This window comes from Dreissena polymorpha, chromosome 14, assembly GCF_020536995.1.
Source record: "Dreissena polymorpha isolate Duluth1 chromosome 14, UMN_Dpol_1.0, whole genome shotgun sequence".
NCBI classification, from domain to species: Eukaryota; Metazoa; Mollusca; class Bivalvia; order Myida; family Dreissenidae; genus Dreissena; species Dreissena polymorpha.
In genome coordinates this window covers 33325350-33339493 of record NC_068368.1, presented here as the reverse complement: position 1 = coordinate 33339493, position 14144 = coordinate 33325350, and the positions used below count along the sequence as shown (strand labels likewise).

The 14144-nt window shown below is 30.8% G+C and overlaps 1 protein-coding gene and 1 long non-coding RNA gene across 3 annotated transcripts in view; both read right to left on the bottom strand.

Annotated features, from left to right (window-relative positions):
- The window catches only part of LOC127857581 (uncharacterized), a 46407-nt gene that overhangs the window by 6924 nt on the left and 25339 nt on the right, over positions 1 to 14144 (bottom strand). The window lies entirely within an intron of this gene.
- Positions 1 to 14144, bottom strand: part of LOC127857579 (solute carrier family 22 member 18-like) — a 34986-nt gene that overhangs the window by 1734 nt on the left and 19108 nt on the right. For both annotated transcript variants that reach the window (XM_052394053.1, XM_052394054.1), the window contains exons 4-7: positions 8117 to 8249; positions 2086 to 2186; positions 1461 to 1669; positions 338 to 439 (exon numbers count right to left, since the gene is read on the bottom strand). In XM_052394053.1, coding sequence (XP_052250013.1) covers positions 338 to 439; positions 1461 to 1669; positions 2086 to 2186; positions 8117 to 8249 — 545 coding nt within the window. The remainder of the gene's footprint in view (positions 1 to 337; positions 440 to 1460; positions 1670 to 2085; positions 2187 to 8116; positions 8250 to 14144) is intronic.

Here is a 14144-nt window from a genome sequence, read left to right as displayed (position 1 = left end):
TAATATTGCGTTCTATTAAACAAACATGTAGCAAGTCATTTTATTTTATATACAACATTTTGACATTGTAATTGACATCTGATGACCAAACTCACATTTTATTTTTAATAAACCCCTAACACTGTATTTGCTTTACTTTATTTAAGCCCGATTGCATCAAAAACCTAAGGCTTATTGAAACGCTTTCTTTCCTGTCTGTTTTCTTGATAGAACCAGTTCCTTGCGACTTTTGGGGAGATCTAAAGAATGCTATCACAGTTGTGATCAAACCATTGGCCTCCTTGTCACTAGGCAGACACGATAATCACTGCGCCACAAAGACTTTATTTGGCCTTACCAGTGAGAGATAAGACCAGACCATGAGGAACGAGGCCCACTTAAGGATCGAATTCTCACTGACCTTCCTCAACAACACACCCACACCAACGCCTTGAACTAACTGCAAGGAACGATAGAGGACATTTGCTTGTTTTGGTAGACTATAAATTTTAAATCAGAATTGATAAAGAATATATAACAGTATATATTTAGACCAGTTTTATGCTTTTCCAATGTTTTAAACTTTTTAACTGCTTGAACTGAAACATAATAATAATGTCATGATTTAAAAACAAGAGGTACAAACGTCCAAGGTCGCTCAGCTGAGAACCAAAGAAACTAAAATGTTCTATGCTGTTTTCGTGACGTTATCATACATATGGCTTCTGACATTGCTGTTTAATCAGAACAATTAGATATCATCAGAACAAAACACTCAGCAAGTTTCATGAAGATTATTTTTTAATGAAGAATGATATGAAGATATCATAAGAACAAATGTGTTGATAAAGCTTTATGCTGATTGGACACAAAATGTGACTACTAGAGTCTTCACACGTTTTCAGTATAGCTGTAAAAAGGAAAACTGCTCAGTTTGTTACCTTACATAAACCAGTTTTTATCGCAGCCAAGTTATCATTGAAACAAATATTCTGTCCAAGATACCTTTACAGTAATTGTCCACTCTTTGAAAAAAGGGTCAATTTTTTTAATCACTGATATTTTTCCCATAAATAAAAGAAAAGCATATTAGTAAAATGAGACAGTGCAATGTATCACTTTAGTTAATGTTTTGTTTCTTTCAGCATATATCTAAATTATAAAATATCAAGTTAGTGGTCTTTTTATTAACCACTTATAGTCTAGCACATATGTAACGCCTTTATGTTATTTCATTCACAATGTTATAGAAAACAGATTTCCATTGACAAAGTCATTTGCAATTTTAAGATCCAGTTTTTGAAATAGCATTATTATACAACAATAAAAATGACTTTGATTAGTTTTAAACTTTATTTGTTTTCAATAACGTTGATTCAGAATCAAGAAAATAACATAATGACACAGAAATGGCTAAAACTTATTTTTTTACTTTTACTTCCATACAAAGTAATGTTAATCTATCAACAACATGCATTTACCATGGTTAGAACACCAATATATGACATCAAGAAACCGTTCTGATCAGCCGGCAGATTGAATGTCTCCAAGGCGATCACTTGAAACATGCTGTGAAAGATCGATATAGGGGTCTCTGTGGCCATTTTAAGGGAGAGAAGAAATAAGGTCCCAGGGGCAAATATCAACTCCTTCCATTTGCTCAGATCTAGAAGGGCACTTCCGGATTTATCTGTAATGTTTGAGTACTATGTAATATCACATACTAAAGATAGTTACAAAAAGTAAATAAAAACCAACTTATTATTTACAGAGCACTACAGTATAACAGTAATGTGGAAAGTTTGATACCATCAGCAAATTTAATAAATTCAATTATTATCAATGTTTTTAAACGTTATAGTGTAATAAATACAAACAAAATAATCTGGTGGTCAAAAAAGTATTGTGAAAAAAAATTCTATTAAAGTAAGTGCTCAACTGAATGATTTTCATACATTTTCAAACATGAAACATTAAAACAGCTTTGTTTCTTTAAATCCAGTTTTATTTCCAACTCTGTGCTCGATATACTATCACCAATCTGTTTATTAGAACTGTATCAACGCCATGAAAACCTTTTGATATATTTTAAGTGTTTCAACTGACCTGCAACTTCAACCTTCTTAGTCCTATGTGGCACAAACAACAGCACTAGCACAATGCTTAATATGGACCCCATGCAAGCAACGAAAGCAGCCATTTCCTCACTGAAACAGAAAATAAGGCTACGCTTCTTAATTCAATATATTTAGATAAGTATAATCCATTTGATAAAAACTGTTGAAAGCAATAGTTAACAATCGATATAAATTTTCAAAGTATGTAAATTCTCAGACATTGTTTCTAAAGGCCGTCCAATTACTGACTAAAAGATAAAACAACTGCATCAAAATTGCTAAAATAACGTTCATTCAGTTACCTTCAAACTAGTTTTTAGTTGTTCGCGATGGTCATTACTGAAATTTTCAAGTCAGTTCGCTGTTATCTACGGAAAGCCTACTACCCGCCACATCTGCCGTATCCGCGCGAGAAAGAGTTGTATAATTTATGCAAGAGGTTTGAGTTCTTCAACTATATTCATTCACATATGGAAACATTATGTGAATAACGTGTTGAATGGAATATTTTTGAACGGAGCTTATATAGTAAAGAATCAATAAACAATTTTTGTATTATACGTGTCGCGGAAGAGATTTTTTATGAATGATTAAAATAGTCCACTTTCTGCTGCGTCTTAATGACGTAGTATTGTTGCTCAGCTCATTCATAATCTGAGGCTTTTATTAGATGCGGGAAAACTACGCAATAGTATAGGGTTACGCATGTTTATTTTCACTTTTCTCAATTTATAAAACGTTGAACACGAGTTCAATATAAAGAAGTGAAACTCCAGCTACTGGAGTAGTATTGAATTATTATTATAAACAATTAGTAGGTCCTTTATCTAAGGCAAGCGACCGATTGCCCAAACAGTACAAAACAGCACAATACAGCACAATACAGCAGACTACAAAACAACATAAACGCAAATAAGAATAAAGCTGGGGTCACCGCCTTGGGACGGTCAATGCAAAGCATTGTGGGTTTTAAACCGGTTTTGGAGCGCTTAACCTCACACTTGGCCCAGAAATATTCATAATACATTAAAGTGTAAATTAAATTTAACCTCATAGCATTGTAACTCAAATTAAACAATAATAAAAGGGAATTAAAACGCATTCAATTTAATTACCATTTAATTACTCAATGGTATTGAAGATACCAGAGCAACAGAGTTACAACTTTTTGAGGAACTATGGAATGAAACTATGAACAAGTGTCAACTACATTCCTTCTTTATAGAAAAAGATTTAAGAATATAGCATCATGAAGTTTATATTTCAGATCATCATCGCACAAATACAGGAAGAAGCAGCAATAATGGTTATAAAAGTTCGATATTACATTGCTTGGTTGTTTATGTACTGCTAAAAAATAAATCAAACAAGAAACGCCTGTCACAGAGAAAATAAAAATAAAATTATAAACCCAATGACCTATGCATGTAGATTACAACTGGGAAAGTTGGTCGTATGACGTCACAAAAATCAATGTACCCAGGAACAGAGAAAGAGTTATGACGTAATTGACAAGCGAAGACACAATGACGTGGGCAGGGGCAGTACTGTATAGTAAAAATAAAAATATTAATGGGGCGGCGCTGCAAAAATGAACTACTAATAAAACAAGTTTAGGTGATTAAATATTAAGAATCAAATGTATAAAAATGGTAATTCCATTAAAGCGACATTATTGGAATCAAACAGTATATAGGTGTTTTAACAACTGACGACAGAAATGATTTGATGTAAGATGTGAGTCTAAATGTAGTTTTCATGCAGATTTGTGCAAACGACACAAAGACACAATTATGCTCAAATGTGAAAAATGCCCATAATATCATTAATGATTCCGTATTTTAAGAGAAGAAAGATATAGTGAATCGAAAACCATCAAGCACGTGTTTTTAAGTACATCAGCATCATATCCTTTTGATAAAAACGAGTTAATTAAATTGAAAAGTTTAATATAAACATTTTCTTTAACATATTTTAATTTGCAGACACACTTCAAAACATCTCCGTAAAATGATGGATGGGAAATTCCATTATTTAAATGCCAGTTTAAAGAAACATTATATTTTGAAATTAAATCACCATACTTTGAGTGAAATCTAGTGAATTTACTTCTTAGGTTATGCTACAAAAAGCCTTGCTTTAGCAATTTCTTTCTTAATATAAGATAACGATCATTAAAATCTTTAATACATGAACATGCTCTGGCATAACGTCCCAACTGCGAAATGTAAATACCATAGGAAGGACCTTTAGGGATGTTGCCATCTAGGAACGGAAAATTCACAATTTCAAAGTTTAAGTCGTCCCGTTTGTCGTATAAACTAGTTTTAATCATACTATTATAAATAGTTAGATGTAAGTCTAAATACGCAGCGTCTGTATTGGATTGAGACGATCTATTTAAGACTAGTTCGTTTGGGTAGATGTTGTGAATATATTGTTCAAATAATGGATTATCTAAATTAAGTATGTCATCAATGTACCTACTAGTAAGGTTAAAACATTGAATCAAATCTACTTGTTTAGTTTTAGATAATTCTAACATAAATTCGCTTTCATAACAATATAAAATAAGATCAGCTATAAGTGGCGCACAATTACCCATAGGAACGCCAATAATTTGTTAAAATATTTTACCATTAAATTCAACAAACAAGTTATCCGGAAGAAAAGTAAGTGCTGCACAAAAGTCAAGACCAGTCCAAATGATGTAATTATCTAATATCTGATTAGTAAAAAAAGCTGTTTTAGTGTTTAAAGCTAGATATGAACACTTCTCTCTAGCAAATGTTTTTTCAATCAAAGAAAAAAGTTTGGAATTTATTAAAGCGTGAGGAAGCGTTGTATATAGTGTAGAAAATCAGAAATGCTTACTTGTGACACCTTTTATATGGCGTTTTATGTAATTTAGGTATCCAGTAAAGTGATGGCAATTTCTTGTCAGTATTATTGACAAGAGTTCAATTTTTTTGCATTCGGCAATATGGTCGGCAATAATTTCATTAGGTTGCTTATTGTAATCACAATATGATGTAGTTTGTGAAAGTTCTTGTGAAATAGTTTGAACATAAAACACTCGTCATATTATTATAACATTATTAGCAGCCATATCAGAAGGAACTATGACGAATTTAGATTTTAAGTCTTCAAGCAATTTACAGAGATTTTGTTTATTAAATTTAGGTGAATGTGGTAAGGCGAAAGGATTTGTATCATTCAAATATATTTTATTCACAGCCATACTAAATATTTTTGTTTTCCAATCATTGAGTGCAGTAATTTCAGCATTTTCCTTCCTGCACCATTTAGTGCAATAATCCTGTATGGATCAATAACTACAGGGATACGATAGACAACAACAAAAATGCTTCATAATCGCTTAAACCGAATATGCAAAACAGTTAAATATTACAAGAATTATCATTTCAAAAGGTAGTCTTGCTGTCTTTGAAATAAAGTTTGAAATGTTGGTTTCTAAATAATTAAACTGAAAACAAAAGTTTAACTATTGTGTTTTTTTTCCACTTGTTAGTTGCATATTTACCGCATGAAATGTGTGTTATAATAGGCAAACCATACATATGTATAAGTAGATAAAATTATACTATGGGAATGAAACCTAAAGCTTCACTTTTAAACTTCTGTGAGTTTAAATGCAATATCTCTTTAAATTATTAATACATCAACTGTTGAATTTGACCAACCGCAACTCATATATTTGACTGGCTTCAAGAATAGCACTTATCAAAGTACTGCCGCCATAATATGTGATGGCTAATTTAGATATTTCTTTTTTATTCATATTATTTTAGTGTATTTTCTATGCCCATTTATTCGCCGTAGATGTCTAAGACCTAGATTTCATGCGGTACATATATTTGTATATTTATTTATTTGTTTTTATTGATCAATAAACAGTAAAATTACACGCCTGGAGTAATAGCAATTACACAATACAAAAAATACCACAAACATATCTGTCGAAAGTCTTAGACGAGACCGTCATTAATAAAAAAATGATTAAATACAATTCGACAAATACAAATGCATATTTATACCACATTTTTATGAATTATGTTGAAAAACTATTCCAGATGTGGTTTGATCGAGAATTTAATACAATACTGGTTAATACCAATTCATGTATTATTATACTGTTGCTGTAGTTCATTCTTTGCTAGACTCAAATCAAGCGACGGGTAAACTCACGTAGTGAGATACGTTAGTATACATCAAACTTTACACTCAACCTGCATTCGCACAAAGAAATGGTCAACTAGGTGCTACGTTTCCTTGGTTTACTTCAGTTAGAGGTCAAATCTTTACATAATTCCACTCATAAGGCCCCGGCTTCTTGAAATGTCAAGTTTCATTGGTTGGTTATTAATAGAAGTTTACAAATGCGTCATAGAAGTTTTTGCGAATAATACGTCTCGCGGAAGTGTATATTTTGGCATAATAAAAATACGACGTCATAGTCGCATGGAGTTTACAAATAACTACAGGTATAATATAGACAACGACAACAATGCTTTATAATCGCTTAAAACGAATACTAAAACAACTAAATTTAATAAGAAATATCTTTAAAAAAGATACTCGGCGTTTATTTATCCACCATCGAAATATATCGTGTGTTTATATGTAACACGCAGTTTTCTTTCGAAACATTCAAATCAAACTTTCATAACCGCGTCATGCGAAAATGCGTCTTATGGCGTTTCGGCCGGTTGAGCACAATGCACCAGCCTGTGCATTTGCGCAGTCTGGTCAGAGGCGATGCTTTCCACTAAGAAATCACTCAATGTTTTATAGTCTTATAATGTATCTCCTGACCAGACTGAGACATGCGCAGGCTGTGTGGGCTGTATCTATGATGGGCGCATATGGCATACTACTCATTTTCGCATGACGCGAGTCTTTTTAAATCTCATTGCGAGTTGTAAATGGTATATTTAAGCACAATGCATTTCGATATAAAATTGAATTTAAAAAAGCAAATACAGCAAACTGACAAATAAGGGTAGCCTATTCAGGTATTCATGAACGCCGTGGTGTCAACAATTTTGAAAAGGGAATTTCCATTATGAAATTATATTCTTAGTGTGATAGGTATTCGATATTCCCACAATATTTATTTAACATAATGGTGATCGCAAAAGTTATTTTATATTAACTGGTTCTCATTATACCAATTTCATATTTTTTAATGCTTTCAGAACGTCTAAATGAGACATGTTCTTGTTATTTTGTATAAGTTATCTCTATAACATATACATGATGATAAACAGTGCACAGATATCTCGCCCTGTGCGTTAAGACACATTCTTTATAAATCTGAATGGGTTGTGTTCATTTTAAACTTGCGATTTGAAAAGCTATAATATTAAGAAAATTTTGAAAAAAGACTTGCGTCTAAGATTATGCAATAGCGAACAACTTCATTGCCTTCAGCGCTTTGATTTTTTAAAGTGATATCTCAAGTGAAACCAGACTAGATCATTGTGCAATTACCGGTAGTGTGTTTACTCTGTTTGTACAAAACAACCATAATGAACTTCAAATACATTTCTTTATTTTTCTATTAACTAAACGGTTTCTGTGAAATAATTACCATTTATGTTTACAAATTTTAATAAATTTAAAAAATACATTTAATTATTCTCTGATGAGTTTTTTTAACAATGAATAATTTGTGTTTTATCGTACCTACTGCATTAAAGATACTTCAATCCAGAAAGGCATAAACATTTGTGGCTTTTTTGTTATAACTTAAGTAAAAATTTGCATAAATAAATTTCTTACCAGATAATTAGCTACTAGTACATAGTTTGTTGCAAGTACAGCTTTCAATGAGACTTAATAGCCTATTACAACATATACTTTCAAATACAACTATAACAACATTATAGTTTTGTAGATACTTAATGGTATACTATGTTGCTCATTGATGACATATCATTTGTTACCTGCTTTCATGATTTTTTTTCAGTTCATACAGCATTGCACATGATAAATACCTGAAATGTTGAGTTATCTGTCCACCAATCATTGGTCCAAGCACCATTCCTATGAGATATGAGATCCTAAGCTTTCCCAGGGCATCAGTTCTCTTTTCAACGTCCCCAAGATCTGTGACAATCATCATACTACCTGTAATATACAAGAAGCGTGTATTCCTTTAAAGGGATTATGATTGGAGACTAGTGATAGATCATCTGACTACCTGTGTAATAGGGGTATTAGAAGAAGTGTGTATTCCTGTAAAGGGCTTATGATTGGAGAGTAGTGATAGATCATTTGACCACCTGTGTAATAGGGGCATTAGAAGAAGCGTGTATTCTATTAAAGGGCTTATGATTGGAGAGTAGTGATAGATCATTTGACCATCTGTATTATTGGGGTATTAGAAGAAGTGTGCATTCCTGTAAAGGGCTTATGGTTGGAGACCAGTCTCTTGCAAAGCGCTTATGATTGGAGACTAGTGACCATAGGTTAATCTAACCTTAATATTAATGACACTCATGTAAGAACCATTACAAATACTGACCATCTATTCAATAGGGGTATTAGAAGAAGCGTGTATTCCTTTAAAGGGCTAATGAGTGGAGACTAGTAATAGAACATTTGGTTACCTGTGTAATAGGGGTATGAGAAGAAGTGTGATTCCTGTGAAGGGCTTATGGTTGGAGAGTAGTAATAAATGATTTGATCACCTTTGAAATGAGGTAGTGATGGATCATTTGATCACCTGTGTAATGAGGCTATTAAAAGAAGGGTGTATTTCTGTGAAAAGCTGATGATTGGAAAGCATAATGAAATTCCCCATTTCACCGGTATAGGTCATTTTTGCATAAACGGTGAGAAAAGCTTTGGAGCTTCAGATTTCCTATTTTCTTTCAAACATTTGATAGCCCACACTTATGCTTATCATAAATATACAAAGCATTTGGAGATCTAATTTTGCAAATAAAGTATTTTGAAAATCTTAATTACTTAAAACGTACATGAAAATGATGGAGAGTAAGTTGGTTCCTTTTTCCTAGTTCCTTATTCCTTATTCGAATAAGGAATAAGGAACAGTTCCTTATTCCTTATTCACGATTCCTTATTCGAATAAGGAATAAATAACGGTTCCTTATTCCTTATTCACGCTTAACATATTTGACTAAGCTTTTAAAGAAAAATAATGCAAACAATTCTCAATTAAATCAAAGCTAAATAACAAGAATACATTTAATTTGTGTATAACGATACATATTCATGTTTCTTCTCAGCGTTTTAATAGGATTTTTTGAATAACCCGAGCCGGCATTATCTACTTCGAATTCTAACTTCAAATCAACCAAACCTTAAGCCTGTATACTTATTTAACATTTATGTGATATAAGAATGCAATCTAGTACATTTCCTAATTTTTGTTTTCATTTAAACTCAATTTCCTTTTTCGCGGCCGAATAAGGAAACGGGAACCAGTTCCTTATTCCGTATTCAAGCCGAATAAGGAACCTGCATTTTTTTACTTAAACATCAATGAAAATGATCAAAATTGTTCAACATATAAATGAACATCATTATATACATGTGTATACATAGGTTGGATATTTAAAATACGCATTGCAATACATTTCTACTAAGTTTTAAGTAATGATAAACCAGTTCCTTATTCAGTTTGAATAAGGAATAAGGAACTGGTTCCTTATTCCTTATTGAAATCGAATAAGGAACTGGAATGTACTTACTATAAATAATAAATCAAAATCGAATAAGGAACGGCATTTTCTTACTTAAACATCAATGAAAATGATCAAAAGTGTTCAACATATAAATGAATATCATGAATATCATTATATACATGTGTATACATAGGTTGGATATTTAAAATACGCATTGCAATACGTTTCTACTAAGTTTTAAGTAATGATAAACCAGTTCCTTATTCAGTTTGAATATGGAATAAGGAACTGGTTCCTTATTCCTTATTGAAATCGAATAAGGAACTGGAATGTACTTACTATAAATAATAAATCAAAATCGAATAAGGAACGGCATTTTCTTACTTAAACATCAATGAAAATGATCAAAATTGTTCAACATATAAATGAATATCATTATATACATGTGTATACATAGGTTGGATATTTAAAATACGCATTGCAAGACATTTCTACTAAGTTTTAAGTAATGATAAACCAGTTCCTTATTCAGTTTGAATAAGGAATAAGGAACTGGTTCCTTATTCCTTATTGAAATCGAATAAGGAACTGGAATGTACTTACTATAAATAATAATTCAAAATCGAATAAGGAACGGCATTTTCTTACTTAAACATCTATGAAAATGATCAAAATTGTTCAACATAAAAATGAATATCATTATATACATGTGTATACATAGGTTGGATATTTAAAATACGCATTGCAATACATTTCTACTAAGTTTTAAGTAATGATAAACCAGTTCCTTATTCAGTTTGAATAAGGAATAAGGAACTGGTTCCTTATTCCTTATTGAAATCGAATAAGGAACTGGAATGTACTTACTATAAATAATAAATCAAAATCGAATAAGGAACGGCATTTTCTTACTTAAACATCAATGAAAATGATCAAAATTGTTCAACATAAAAATGAATATCATTATATACATGTGTATACATAGGTTGGATATTTAAAATACGCATTGCAATACATTTCTACTAAGTTTTAAGTAATGATAAACCAGTTCCTTATTCAGTTTGAATAAGGAATAAGGAACTTATTGAAATCGAATAAGGAACTAGAATGTACTTACTATAAATAATAAATCAAAATCGAATAAGGAACGGCATTTTCTTACTTAAACATCTATGAAAATGATCAAAATTGTTCAACATATAAATGAATATCATTATATACATGTGTATACATAGGTTGGATATTTAAAATACGCATTGCAATACATTTCTACTAAGTTTTAAGTAATGATAAACCAGTTCCTTATTCAGTTTGAATAAGGAATAAGGAACTGGTTCCTTATTCCTTATTGAAATCGAATAAGGAACTGGAATGTACTTACTATAAATAATAAATCAAAATCGAATAAGGAACGGCATTTTCTTACTTAAACATCAATGAAAATGATCAAAATTGTTCAACATATAAATGAATATCATTATATACATGTGTTTACATAGGTTGGATATTTAAAATACGCATTGCAATACATTTCTACTAAGTTTTAAGTAATGATAAACCAGTTCCTTATTCAGTTTGAATAAGGAATAAGGAACTGTTTCCTTATTCCTTATTGAAATCGAATAAGGAACTGGAATGTACTTACTATAAATAATAAATCAAAATCGAATAAGGAACGGCATTTTCTTACTTAAACATCAATGAAAATGATCAAAATTGTTCAACATAAAAATGAATATCATTATATACATGTGTATACATAGGTTGGATATTTAAAATACGCATTGCAATACATTTCTACTAAGTTTTAAGTAATGATAAACCAGTTCCTTATTCAGTTTGAATAAGGAATAAGGAACTTATTGAAATCGAATAAGGAACTAGAATGTACTTACTATAAATAATAAATCAAAATCGAATAAGGAACGGCATTTTCTTACTTAAACATCTATGAAAATGATCAAAATTGTTCAACATATAAATGAATATCATTATATACATGTGTATACATAGGTTGGATATTTAAAATACGCATTGCAATACATTTCTACTAAGTTTTAAGTAATGATAAACCAGTTCCTTATTCAGTTTGAATAAGGAATAAGGAACTGGTTCCTTATTCCTTATTGAAATCGAATAAGGAACTGGAATGTACTTACTATAAATAATAAATCAAAATCGAATAAGGAACGGCATTTTCTTACTTAAACATCAATGAAAATGATCAAAATTGTTCAACATATAAATGAATATCATTATATACATGTGTTTACATAGGTTGGATATTTAAAATACGCATTGCAATACATTTCTACTAAGTTTTAAGTAATGATAAACCAGTTCCTTATTCAGTTTGAATAAGGAATAAGGAACTGTTTCCTTATTCCTTATTGAAATCGAATAAGGAACTGGAATGTACTTACTATAAATAATAAATCAAAATCGAATAAGGAACGGCATTTTCTTACTTAAACATCTATGAAAATGATCAAAATTGTTCAACATAAAAATGAATATCATTATATACATGTGTATACATAGGTTGGATATTTAAAATACGCATTGCAATACATTTCTACTAAGTTTTAAGTAATGATAAACCAGTTCCTTATTCAGTTTGAATAAGGAATAAGGAACTTATTCCTTATTGAAATCGAATAAGGAACTGGAATGTACTTACTATAAATAACAAATCAAAATCGAATAAGGAACGGCATTTTCTTACTAACAAAAACCTAAATAGGAATTAAAGAGATCAATAAGTCAATGAAAATCACTGTAAATATGGGTTGGGTATAACAAATATTTATTGAGGTACATTTCAATTTATTTTTTTATAATTATAACCCAGTTCCTTATTCGATTTCAATAAGGAAAAAGGAACTGGTTCCTTATTCCTTATTCAAATCGAATAAGGAACTGCCATTTTCTTGCCAAAAAGATAAATAAAAGTGAACCAAAGAGACCAGTACATCAATGAAAATCATTATAAATGTAGATTGGGCATCAAAAATATGTATTGTAGTACATGTCTAATATTTTTATTTAATTTTATCCTTGTTCCTTATTCGGTTTGAATAAGGAATAAGGAACTGATTCCTTATTCTGTATTCAAATCGAATAAGGAACTGGCGATTTCTTAATAAAAAAACAAGTGAAAATGAATCACTGAGATCAATAAATCATGAAAACCACTGTTAATGTAGGTTGGGTATAACAAAATAGTTATTGAAGTACATTTCTACTAAGTTTTATTTAATTATTACCCAGTTCCTTATTCGATTTCAACATGATGAAAACATGTCTGATACTCATCTATCGGATAGTCTTGGCCAAAGGTAAGGTCCAGATGCTAGAATGATGCGATTAAAGTATCCGAAATTATGGCCTCTGAATAAGGAATTAGAAATAAGTTAGTTCCTTATTCCGGAGCCTGTATTTCGGACAATCACTTTCGGATATTTTATTTTTTAGATGTGTGTGTTATTTAAGCTTGATTATGTTATATAGATATATTCTGTCACATTTCTTTGTTTATTTTATTTTACGAAATACGCTGACAACAAATATTATTAAGACGATAATAAGGAAATGGCATTGTCTTACTCAAACATAAATTAAAATTAACCAAACAATACTACATGTCAATGAAATGATGGTACACGTAAAAAAAAAATATTGCAATACATTGCTGCTAAGTTTTATTTAATGAGAATCCAGTTCCTTATTCGGTTTGAATAATGAATAAGGAACTGGCTCCTTATTCCTTATTTAAATCGAATAATGAACTGGCGATTTCTTACTAAAAAAATAAATGAAAATGAACCAAAGAGACCAATATATCAATGGCAATCATTGTTTTTCACGTTGTGTATCCAAAACTTTAACTGCTGTACATTTCTTCTTAGTTTTATTTAATTTTAACCCAGTTCCTTATTCGATTTCAATAAGGAATAAGGATCTAGTTCCTTATTCCTTATTCAAATTGAATAAGGAACTGCCATTTTCTGAATAAAAAGGAAAAAAAAGAGACAAATAAATCAATTAAAATCATTGTAAATATAGGTTGGGTATCGCACATATGTATTGTACAACATTTCTACCTAGTTTTTATGTGTAATGATGACCAGTTCTTTTTTCGCGGGTGAACAATGACAAAGTAACCAGCTGCACTGACTCGGAAAAATAGGACTGGTAACCACCGATACCAGTGCCATTTTGTCGCGTCCCACGATCTTTTATTGTGTGCCATTATTGAAGGTCGCCGGATGTACCGCTGGCATCCAAGATCGGGAAGACGCGTTTTCGGAGATAGAAAATGAATTTTAATATATAAACACTCAATAAGAGCTTGTATACGCATTTGTTTTTT